Below are 13,077 nucleotides of genomic sequence, written 5' to 3' on the forward strand. Positions count from 1 at the left end.
TGTAAATAATACAAAGGCTATTTTTATATAGCCTTGTGTACAGTCTCTTTTGTTGTGTGCCTAGTCTGTCACTGGTGTGTGTGTGTATTGCACAAATGCTTTACATATTTCCTCTGGGATAAGCCTGACTGCTCTGTCAAGCTACCAAGGGAGTGAGCAGGGATTATCTTGGGTGTGTAACTCCCTTACCCTAACTAGAGTGGTGAGTTCTGTCTGACTTAGGCATACACTCTGCCAACCAGAAACCCATTTCTAACAGTGGTCCATAGGATAACATGGGTTGCCAACCGGGCACCCTAGAGATTGACAGCTCCATTATGGTACCACTAAAATCATGTTTGGTATCAAACAATGTGCCTTCTCACCCCTGACACAATTCTCAGGCCCTGGATGATGTGGCATGCAACCAGAGGGCTCCTTAAATGTTACCCCCAGCTGTACTGTGTTCTGGCTAACCAGTCAGAGCTTTTCTCCCCTGCTGCCATGGAGAAAAGATTATGACCTCCTGCCAGGCAGTGTGATCACTCCCGGGAGTCAGAGACAAAAACTGGGCAGGAAGAAGGTCACACCGCCCTCCTTTCTAGATGGTGAGCGAATTGGCACATCAAAGCGGTGAGCTTCAAAGGCTACAACGCCTCTGATATGCATCTGGGCTATCCTCACGAGGAGGAAACAGCCCTCATATTGCCCCAGACACACTTACACCCAGGCAAGGTGAGAACTTAGCTATGCAGGAGGTGTAAACCATAAGGTAGGCTGGCCACACCTCTAGGGTGGGCAGTCTGGTCTGAACACCTAAAATTGAATTCTACCATCTTTAGGAGGGCAGATATAGTAAGCTCTGAGTAGAAAAGGTGACCTACAACACTGGATGTGGTAACCTCTGGGACGGACTAACTGCCCATTGACTACTAGTTCCCACACCCCTAAGTCCCTTTAATCTAGGATTTAAGGGTCCCCGTGACACCAGAACCTGAGATCTGAACAGCTATTTCAAAGAAGGACCAAGAGGAGACCTGTGTTGTCGACAACAGGACTTTGCCCACTAGCACAAAGCAAATGAGAGATAATTTGTCCCTGAGGAGCCAGACTTGGAACTGAGTGAACGTCTTTCACCCTTCCTAAAACATGACACTCACACAGAGAGGGACCCTTGTAGAAGCCAGACGCACCCTCAGTCTCCCCTGAACCAATGACACTAGTGTCCTGCAAACTGCAGGTAAAAACGTGCACCAGATCTAAGAATCACTGGCCATGGTGACCTCCAACGGATTGCCCAAATCCAGGAGACCCAGTGCATTGTGGGAGTTGTAGTCCTGTCTGCCTGAATTTTCAGGCCACTACGTTAATATCCTGAGCCGAGTGAGGTACTTAAAGCTGCCAAGGCGTGTTGGTCACCAGCCCAGTAACCAACCCCAACACTCGACGCTGCAGCTACAAAGAACATCGCACAACCATCATCCAAGGTCAGCAGCTGAGTACCTGTTGTGTTTTTGCATTTTGTTAATTGCAGCACCATGAAAGCGGTAAAAACAGCAACACCCACGGCTCCCAGTCAGCAGCAAGTACAGCCAGAACAATTCTGCAACCGGAATTCACTGGCTAGGTAAAATTGATCTGACTGTTGTGGCCTAGTCCTGGGGCCAGTATGACCTCACCTCCATAAGGGTTCCAAGTAGCTTGACCTGAACGTGACCAATTGTCAATAGTGGATTTTCCCATTGACTGCAATGTTATTTTATCTCTGCATTTTGCTGCACACGTTTATTATTGCATCAGAAATTCAGATCTCTGGTTTTATGTATGATATCCTGTTTGTTTTGGTGTCTAAATTAAGATAAAATACACTCTATTTTTATAAATTGGTGTTGGATTTCTCATGAGTCGTGTCAATTACATATCGTCCTTGTTGGTTCTCTTAAATAGTTCACACATGTTCCTCTAGTAAAGCCTGAATGCTCTTTGCCACTCTCCCAGGACCGAGCTAAGGATTTATTATTGTGAATCCAAGGACCATCTTTGGGGTATTGTGATATTATTATATGGTAATGTTATCCAACCGTACTACATAAGATTCCACTTTCCTACACCTTTGGAAACACAAGGTCAGCCTGGGTAAGAGACCTGGGCAAGTTGAATGGCGAGGAACAGCAAGAAGTAAGGATAGGAGCACCTGGCCTGGCCATTACCATGAACCTCAGAGCAATCCAGTTTAACTACCTACACAGGACATCCCACTATCCCAATTGGACATGGAAGATGGGCAGGAGCAGCAGGCCGGCGTGTGTGCCATGTGCGACCCCCCAGCTACATTTTACCATGTTGTCTGGGACAGTCTAAGTATTCACATCTATTGGCGAGTAATACATGACATTTCGACTAGGATTGTACACATGCCTAGTATTCCTCATCCTAATATTTATTTTCTCAGCATAATGGGGATTGGTCCTGCTCCAGGGAGCAAAGGACTCTTGCGGGCCTTAAGTTTTTGATTGCTAAATGTAATATTGCACACCAATGGCGTCTGGCAGAACCTCCTTCCATGGGTAAATGGCAGAGTGGAATGGATTATTGTGCTGCCACAGAAGAGGCAGTATATAAAGGATGAAGTTGTAAGAAAAAACATAAGTAAATTTAGGGATCCACGGATTTCTCGTCATGGTTTGATGAAGCACTGGTTGTGGCCCGTTGGGTCTACTGTATACTCAATCTGTATTGTAAATACCTTTAATGATAGCTGTAACTGCTCAGGAGGTCCTTTTGTCAGGATCCCATTTGACTTATGTTTTTGAAATGTGCTTCTAGCAAAACTAAAGAAAATTGATATAAAAATTAAAGAAACCTGGTGACCCATCTATTGAAATGAAATTGCACAGAAAACATGCCTCTGAAAATCAGTCAATCAATTGATGCTTATTGGGTTAACTTAAAGGTTAATACATATACATAAAATATTTCACATAGTTAAAACTTATTAATCAGTATGTAAAACACATAGGGCAGATGTATCAAACTTTTTTTTGCCGCAAACCCTGCAATTCGCAAAATAGCAGCGTTTGCGACAAAAAAACGGAAAATGCGATGTATCATTGAAATCGCATCGCAAACTTAAGGAATCGCAAATTTTGCGATTCCTTAATTTTGCGTTAGCATTTAAGGAATCGCAAATTGCGATTCCTTAAATGCTATGTATGATGCATTCAGGTTTTGCGTATTTACAGTAAGAAATCGCAAATTACCACCAACTTGCACTTTTTGGCATTTGTAAAAGTGCCATGTGGCGCTCATACATGCCCTTAGGGCATGTATGTGCGCCATATGCGCACAGATGTAAATTTCAGGGGTGCAGCAGGGTGTCCTTAAGACACCCTTGCACCCTTGAAATAATTCTCAATTTGCGATTCGCAAATTGCGAATCGCAAATTGAGAATAACTTCACATTCATTCCTATGGGCCTCCTGGCCCATAGAAATTAATGGGAAATTATTCCTTATTTACGAATTCGCAATTTGCTATTCGCAAAAAAGGGATTTTAGGAAATCGCAAAAAAATTGAGAATTTGTAGATACATACCATTTTGCCATTCTCAAATAGCGATTCTCAAAAAATCGCTATTTGAGAATCGCAAATAGGTATTTTGATACATCTGCCCCATAATCATTTATTAAAGTGTTTCTGAGTTTAACAGCAGCATTGCGGTAACTAGACGAAGAAAAAATGCTGTCTCAGATAATATATTTAGTTATAACTCAGGTTTACATTTTCTAAAGTACAAGATCTACGAAGAGGAATGAAGTAATGATTTCTGATTGAAACAAAATATTTGGAAAAAATAGAAATTCTGGGAGTCTGGGAGTCTGAGTCTGAAATCACCTGGTTTCATCCTATACTCAATATACAAAATAACGTCCAATGTTTCCAGACAAGCTTATGTCATGTATCATAGGTGATTACATGTAGTCTTTCATGGCATTTTACCTTGACAAGTGTCTCTCTCAAACCCATATCTCCCAATTTTCACAAATCCAGGGCTATCAGCAAAATGAGAGGCTTACAACCTCTAGCACTCTTGTTAGCTCAATCAAACACGCCCTACTCCCAACTCTCTCCAGCACTGTGCTCTACAGATAAAATAATTGACGAGTATAGGCAGGGAGACTTGCCTTCCTGTCAAAGTGACATCAGAAAACAGTAAAAGACGCAATAGGTCAAAATTGCTCTACATTACATCATCCACAACACCATCCCCACAATGGCGATTAAAACACGAAGCAGTCAACAATTCCAAAAACTGAGCTACATAAGAAACAACACCAAGCTTGTATCACAGAATATGCTATTCTATGCAAAATATAGGTTGTATAGCATGTATGTCTGTTTAGGCATGGGTACTGTCCTGGGTGCTATAGTCATAGGCACTGCAAGGTAAGAATTGCTGATGGCCTGCCTGATGCCGCCTACCAGAATAAGAAGTGAGCAGGGCATGCCAGCCCTCTTGGTTCCTAAAACGGAATAGTGGGGAGCAACATCTTTGGACCACTGTTTTGGGACCAATGCTCAGACCTCCCAATGAAATGAAATACCAGTATTTGTAAAGCGCACAGCTACCTCCAAAGTGGTGTCCCTGCGCTGGGGGCCCTCGGGAAGATAAAGCAAGCTATTGCCCAGAGTCACATATTGCTGGGCTAACCTGCCGCCAGCACCTGGGATCAAACCGTGAACTCTGTAGCCCAGAGCCAGGCACCCTGGCCGCTGCGCCACACCTCTTCCAATGCCAGACCACCATGAAGGAAGATATTAACGCTCATCGTCAGCATCATGCCACCAGTGGCAGCACCACAAAGCGTGTGAAGATAGTCGCATGCACACCACGTCTCAGCAATACACATAACCCACAAAACGCCTCACCCATCTCTGCATACTAGAAATGATAGGCAGTAAGTCACAAGTTCAGCCCCCATGCAGGGATTTCCTAGATGATACTTGCAACCAGAACGTAGCACTGAGGGGTGTGAAGAGATCATGGGGAATGTGATCAAGAAAAGATTACTACCTACGATGCATCAAACAACAGGCGTAAGTAAGTTTTATTTCAGGTAATAAAAGCCATTAAAACACTCGGCAAGCAACAGGAGCAAAAGTACACACCAGCCTTAAAAGAAAAACAGACTCGGGGTCAACAGCCAATTACACTAATAGCCCGAACACACAATCACAAGCTAAGACTCAAGAGTCACAAGACTTAATCCACAATAGGAAGACCTTAGTTTTTGGTCCGATCCATCATCAAGTTTTTAAATTTCAAACAACGGTAAAAGGTAATTACATGAAACATTGTAGCATAAAAAATAGCCCTAAAACCAACTATGTCCTCAAGTTAAAATGGCCATGAACATGTCACTCTAGGCGTTCTTAAAAACTACCCCCCCCCCTCCCCCCCAAGCGCCTTGAGACCCTCACGGGTGAGTAGTGCGCTATATAAACCCCTGATCGATTGATTGACTGATTTATTCGTAACTGCATCTCATACCCATTGAAGGAGGCGTTTCCTATCGCAATAAGTATTTTTAAACAATAATCCACTGCCTATTTTTTTTAGTAGAACATAAAATGGCACTGACATACCCGCACTTATTTGAGGCTTTAAACAGTGTACACAATGTAAGTTGAGAATGTAATGCATTTGCCAACAATTACCTCTAGAAATGTAAACAATCCTAGCAGGGAATAGGCTTTCCAAAAACAGCGTATAATTGCCCTCGATAAAAATGGCGTCCTTGCTTCCTTTTGAGCAATTTGCACTTCTTTTTCCCAGTACCTGCGAGACAAAACAAGACCAGACATGAAGGTTGATACTGCATGAATAAACACAACAAAAACAGCCAGTTGTCATTTTTAACGAATATTAACAAAACTTAGCGATTTGTTTTCATTACAGATCATGTAACAAAAAATTCTCTCCACACGCTAACAGTCTCTTTCTCAGCGACTTTAGTTATGGTTTAATTAAACTTCTGCAGCGTTTGCCAAATATGTGCGCGCCTTGGAAGGCAATCATAGCCTTTAGCTTACTATTGCTGGGTCAAGTTTTACGCATATCCGTTAAGGGTAACTAAGGTGAAACGCGGCTAAAAAACATTTCACACTTTTAAACTAACAATAATTGTTGCTCCTTATGCAACAAAAACTGCAGAGAGGAATTACAATCAGCTTGACATAAATATAGAACTTTACTCAGAAAATGTGAAAAATAAACAAATGTGATTAGGCAAGGGAGCATTTTTTCACATTGTTCATTATGGGGTTCCAGAAGACTGAACGAAACCCCAAAGTGGTTTCCTGTTGCTAGAACAAGCACTAGCTTTTAAACATTAAATACACCGCTATGGAGGAAATACAGCTTGATGTAACTTTTGCCTCGAAAATAGTTAATCTACTTTGGTAGTTATGCAACTTGTAGAATTTGTCTTGTGTTTTCTTACAATATTTATAATTCAATGTATAAAAACCCTCAGTGCATTAGGTATAAACCATTTGCAAAGGTTCAAATGTAAATACATAGCTTGTGCCGTGTCAAATAGCTCCGGGGTTACAGCAAGTGCTTGCTAGTGAAACATTGGTAAATGCAGGTCACAGGTTCTTATCTCAGCAGACTGACCTAACTTTTAAACACTGAAAACTTTATACATCAGCACCATTTATCGGCAAACATGTGCTGTAGTAAAAATCAAGGCAGCGAAAAAAAAGAATAGAAGCAACTTTTTTAAATGTATTAAAAACATGGAAAGAGAATCAAAAACTGCTGACCTTTGCTAAAACAAGGCGCATTTTCACTTATTTAAAACGTTGCAATCTCTTTAGAAAGGCTAAATTCGACCCTAATTATTTACAATTATTCCTGATACTTCAAAAAAAAGCAGGCAGGAGAAAAACACCAACCATGATTCTGGCAGTTACTTTGTTTTGTACTGTGAGGTTGCGTTCATGTGTCTCTCTTAGAAAGCCCTGGCAGTTAAGTCAAATAAAAAAAGAGTCAGTGTTTTATACACAGTGCTAATACAGCAGGACTTACGACTGTCCCAAAGACTCCCTCCATTTGGGAGGCCCTTGGAAGGTGGGAACTGAGGTGCCGGGTTTTTAGGGACCCGGTGGTGCCAGGGGATAACACCCGAAGACTTCTGAGTTCTCCCTTGTTCCGGACCACAGAAACGCTGAGTCTTCTAGTCGCAGTCAGAGATCAAGTTTATTGGTAGCTACCAAGTAACACGTGTCCTAGAAGCACGACAAACACGGGTCATGTGTTCTCAGGAGACTGTTCGTTCTTACAGAACCAGCCTTCTCCTTATATACAGAAATAATAGCTGCAAGCAAGAATTCTTGAGTTTATGATACGGCTGTAAACATATTTCTACAATAATACAAAGAGCGAAGTCATGTAAGCAAGCCCACATTTTAGATGTCCAGTTCGTGATAGATTACCAGCCAGACCCGGAACTCCCATCAGATATCGATGAAACACCAATAAAGGAAGGTACCACCCAGTCATAACAAGGGATATGGACAGGTGCATGTTTGTAGAAAGCATGGTCTGTATGCAGTGAATGGTTTGAGGAATGTTATGTATTGATGCTATCGTATTTGGCCACTGGGCGAGGGGCTGCCCAAACAGGTTTGGCTGAAGGCAATGGAGTCAGTTGGGACAGGTCAGGGGGAAGTCAGGGAAGGTGGACGTGTCCTTTTAGATCAAGCTCGACCTTTAATTGACTTATCATGAGGGCAAGACGTAAGATGGATGTCGTTCACAAAATGGAGTCTAAGGGGTCGGGACGGAAACTACGATTTAGGGGTGTGGCGACCCTCGATTATGACGCAAATGTATAGGAATGATGTCCTAATCATTATCGGTTCGTGGACACCAAATTCGTCATGGTACGTTGATATTTTGTGACACGGGTATTGGACCTCGATATCGGGATAACAACAGGGTCCAGATTTTCAGAACCACAGACCCTCCTTTTGCCCTTATGTAAGGCAATAATTCATGTTAGTCCGAGTCCAAATCTGTATGAAGGAATTCGTGGAGATGCTGCTGTAACATCATTCTGTTGCTCAGTTCGTCCCTAGACACAGGCTTCGGTACACATGAAGTAGCACAGAGGCCACAGAGTGCAGGAGCGCACTGTACACACAGGCAGAACATAAACAGAAGTGCTAAGATCATCCCAATGAAGATCAGTGTTTTCCATCCCCAGGCAGTGATCAGTCCCCAGAACCACCCTAGCAAGGACCAATCTCCTTTTTCCACGTGAAGGGAACCAGATATTTCGTGTAGTTTAGAGATGGCTTGGTACACTGTCGGTGCGTTATCAGGGATGAAAATGCAACAACTAGATTGGATCACTCTACACACACCACCACGATCGGCAAGTATGATATCTAGGGCAACTCGGTTCTGAAGGGTCATAAGTCGATCTGACTGAAGCTCGGTCGTCAAATTGCCAAGTGCTCCGGCCGTTGTGATCACGGCGGATTCGACTATCCTTGATAACTGGCGAATATTCCTGCTGTTCACCATAGGCCCCCAAAATGGCAGAAAACCCTTTGCGAAGTCAGCGAATTCCTGACCCGCGGTGTCGTCGTTACTCACGACACCTCTAGCTGTCCTTGTCCGATGGTAATCTGCTCGGGCCGTGTAGGTGGGAGGCAGCAGAAATGAGATGAAACACGTGCCTGAGAAGTCAGGGGGCAACCATGTATAGGCTTGGTCGTGGCAGACGAAATACGTGCCTTTGGCTGCTAAGAGTATAGGGGAAGTTCGGGAAGCGAACACATATGTTTCCGTGCATATGCTCTTTCCTAATTGTGCTTTGGGATCCCTACCAATACCTTGTAAACATAAGTGACCTCGGTGGGGTACTATCCAAACTGGGCGGGATTTCTTCGTTACGTTTCTTTAGTTACGTTCCAACGAGCGTATGGAGTGAGTTCATCTTTGGGGATCGTTAGATATGTGTCGAACTCTCTACTCATGTTTCTTATCCCTGCCACTAGTGCCTTGTTGTTAGAATCGCTTTCAATGGAACCGGTTGGGTATGGTTCTAGGGCGAACAGGAACATCGTCTGGAAAGCCCACAGAGAACCATAATAACTGAATGGCAGGATGAAGTATGGGATACCCTTATCAGTCGTGTGTGGCATGAGTCCGCATATCCAACAGTTTGAAGTGTTCATTATGGACTGGTGTTGGTGTAGGAGTTGAATAAATGAGTTATTTACAAATTCGAGTCTTCTGGCAGACTCGTGTTCAGGTAGAGGGTGAAAAGAGTGTGGAGAGAGAGTGGGAGGAGGCGTTGGCCGGGTGTCATTTTGGAATAAGGAAACTTGAAATACGAACAGAGCATAACCAGTCAAGAACATTACTATGCTACACAGCATTAAAACACATATTATTAAAAATCTTCTTCTGGACAGTATGGTACACAATTGTCTTTCAAAGTTCGTGAATCTGGCAGGTCTCTCTACCCTTGGAAACTCCATCCTCTACTTGCTGCCCGCGGTGGTAGGTTGATTCTGCCAGGGAGTGCGCTCCGTTCAGTCCAGGGTAACTCCCTCGGACCAACCAGAACAGTTGACCTAAAACTTCCCCGGTTGCACTCCCCACACTTCAACCGCGACCCTAGCAGCGGAACCGGATGGCGGTTCGAAAATCAAAAATGAGCTAGTTCCCTGGGACGAGAGAGCTGAAAAATCAAAAAAATAGTTCTTAGGGGAAAAGAAATCACATTAGTTTGCTCTTTTATTAGTCTCTGGGGTTAGATCTCAAGTTGTACCGTTGTTTCCCAGGTACGGAAGTGTCTTCAAACAATGTCTCAGGTTCGGTAGTGTCCAACTGCATAGACTGTGACACAAGTCCTTGCAAAATATGATCACTCTCCTTTTCGGTGCCAGTCTCTTTTAAACGTGCATCGCTGAAAGGGATGAAACGAGGTATGGATTCTGTTTCAGAGTCGGCAAGTCCTTTATTGACCCACCGGTCGTATGGAAGGGGCAGAGGGACCCGTTTACAATGGGTCCCGTGCACCCAGTTCTTTTTGCCTTCCACCCGAACAGCGGACCTCGTGGAAAGAAGTACCAGGTATGGTCCGGTCCACCTCGGCTGTCCGTTGTTTGTGCGCTGGAAGTTCCGCACCAGGACCCAAGTGCCGGGTTCGATGGTATGACCTGGATCGTCAGAGGCTGGCGGAGAGGAACTGTGAACCTGTTGGTGTAAAACACGCAATTTAGCTGTCAATTCGCTCAAATAGTCAAGCAGTACGGGGTGTTCCATTTCGCTAAGTTTCTTTGGTCTTGGCACGCCCCAGACGTTGGCTGGGCGGCCAAACACTATCTCGTGAGGGCTAAGTCCTAATCTGGAATGGACAGTCATCCTCGTTGACAAGAGTGCTAGGGGCAAGGCGTCAGGCCATTTAAGACCTGTACTGGCTTGGATCTTGGCTAGCTTGAGTTTCAACGTGCCATTGTAGCACTCTACTAATCCAGCTGATTGGGGGTGATTTGCAGCGTGGAACTTCTGGTGTATGCCTAGACACTCACACACTCTCTTCATCACGCGTCCTACGAATTCACTTCCATTATCACTCCAGACGATTCTAGGCACACCAAATCTAGGGAAGAACTCTTTGACAAGGGCTTTGGCAGTTGTCAAGGCGGTATTGTCCTTAAGGGGGTACGCTTCCACCCACCTGGAAAAGGCGCAAACAACAACGAGCACATACTTTAGATTGTTGCACCTCTCCATGTGGATGAAATCGAGCTGCAAAACCTCGAACGGATACGTTGGAGGCGCAAAATGACCAGCTGGAGTTGAGTTCCCCTACCGGGATTGTGTTTTAGACATATCATACAGTTTCTGACCACATTCTCTGCATATTTTGGGATATTGCTATTCTGCCATACTGGGGCCAATAGTTTACATATTCCTTTCGAACTGATGTGCGCAATGCCGTGAGCCATCGTTACTACTGCAAGTACGTATGCATTAGGTAATAGCCATCGCTGGTGTTCCGACAATTCGACCCAACAACCATTCGCATCTAGTCTACCCTTACTTTCTCTCCACTCATTCAACTCTTTCTCAGTTGCCTCGGCTTGTATAGATTTCACGCTTTCAATGGTGTCTTCACACATTCCCACATCAGCAATCCATCTAGCGGGACCCGCAACATACATCCGACTCATTGTGTTCCTTGCAGTCTCTTCCGCAACCTCGTCTGCAAATGCATTCCCGCGGCCAACATCGTCCTGAATCTTTTGGTGTGCACTGCATTTCATAACGGCAACTTGTAGGGGCAAGGTCAGTGACTCAAGGAGTTCATTAACTAGCTGACCATGTTGTATCTTTGCGCCATGTGATGTAAGGAAACCACGTTCTCGCCACAATCTCCCAAAACTGTGAGCCACACCAAAGGCGTACTGGCTGTCAGTGTACACATTCACTCGCTTTCCTTTTGCTAACACACATGCTCTGGTAAGTGCAATAAGTTCTGCCGCTTGTGCAGAATGGTGGGAAATACGCGCGGTCTCTATAATGGTGTGTAATGTTGTTACGGCATATGCTGCAGTCGTGTCACCATTCGGCAGCTTGAAACATGAACCATCAACCCATAAAGTGTCATTGCAGTCAAGAAGGGGAGTGTCCTGTAAGTCTACTCTCCCTTTTGTCTCTTCTTCTGTCCTAAAGCAGCAGTCATGTTTATCCATCCTGTCTGTTTCTGTCGGGATGGGTAATAGCGTGGCGGGGTTAAGTGTATCACACCTCTTTATGTGGATGTGACTTGCTAACAGTGTAAGTTCGTAACTCGATAGTCGAGCGCTAGTAAGATGTTGTGTCTTCGTCCTGTTTAGCAAAATGTCTACTGCATGTGGAACCATAACGATCAGAGTATTATTCATGACTAATCCAGCAGACTGTCGAATGCAGACAGCTGCTGCGGCGGTAGCCCTCAGACAACTTGGTAGGGCTTTAGCCACAGGGTCTAGAGTTGCCGAAAAATACGCGCATGGGCGCTGTTTGTCCCCAAAGGTTTGTGTTAAGACTGATAATGCACAACCTTCCTTCTCATGGACGTATAATGTAAAAGGCTTACTGTAGTTGGGGTTTCCCAACACAGGAGCCGAACACAATGCATCACGCAACTCGTGGAAACTCGTCTGACAATCTTCAGACCAGGGCATAGGATTGGGCGTGTCTTTACAGAGTAGCGCCAGCAAGGGTTTAGCTAGTAGTGAGAAATTCGGTATCCATTGTCTACAGTACGATGTAATGCCCAAGAAGGCTCGAACCTCTCTCTGTGTCTTTGGGGCACTCAGTTCTGCTATTGCCTGCATTCTTTCTGGCGTCAGTCTCCTTCCCTCCTTCGATAAGATGTGACCTAAGTAGGTTACTTCTTGTCGACAAAATTGTAGTTTGGAGAGAGAGACTTTGTGCTTCATGTCACATAAGTGACGTAACAATGACAGTGTAGCTTGTTTGCAAATTTCTTCAGTGTCTGCGGCGATCAGCAGATCGTCGACATACTGAATCAGAGTTGACCCATCTGGTAGAACAATGGTGTCTAGTTGTGTTTTCAGGGCCTGACTGAATATTGATGGGCTTTCGCAGTAGCCTTGAGGAGCGCACTTGAAGCGGAAGCTTCGTCCTCCTAAATTGAAACCGAAAAGATCTCTACTCTCCTCGGCAATCGGGATGCTGAAGAAAGCGTTCTTCAAGTCGATCACCGAGAACCAATTTGCTGAAGCTGGAACCATTGTCAATAAAGCAGTAATGTCGGGGACAACTGGAAACTGTGGGATAACTACCTTATTCACTTCTCTGAGGTCGATCACGAACCTGTATACACGCGGTTGTGAAGGATCAGTACGTTTTAGGACGGGCAAAACTGGACTGTTACAAACATTTCCTGTTGTTTCTTCGATGACGTCTTTATCAATCAGGTCATAAACAATCGTCAATAACGCTCTTTCACATTCACCAGATATCTTATATTGGGGAATACGTGGCAACCTAACGTTGGCTCT

The 13,077-nt window shown here is 44.3% G+C and overlaps 1 protein-coding gene across 1 annotated transcript in view; it reads right to left on the minus strand.

The window, feature by feature from the left end:
• ABCC4 (ATP binding cassette subfamily C member 4 (PEL blood group)) overlaps positions 1 to 13,077 on the minus strand; it is a 1,754,849-nt gene that overhangs the window by 1,498,776 nt on the left and 242,996 nt on the right. Inside the window, exon 3 of the mRNA XM_078657605.1 lies at positions 5,698 to 5,818. Within this exon, the coding sequence (XP_078513731.1) occupies positions 5,698 to 5,818 (121 nt within the window). The remainder of the gene's footprint in view (positions 1 to 5,697; positions 5,819 to 13,077) is intronic.

Source organism: Lissotriton helveticus, chromosome 8, assembly GCF_964261635.1.
Source record: "Lissotriton helveticus chromosome 8, aLisHel1.1, whole genome shotgun sequence".
In the NCBI taxonomy this organism is placed as follows: Eukaryota; Metazoa; Chordata; class Amphibia; order Caudata; family Salamandridae; genus Lissotriton; species Lissotriton helveticus.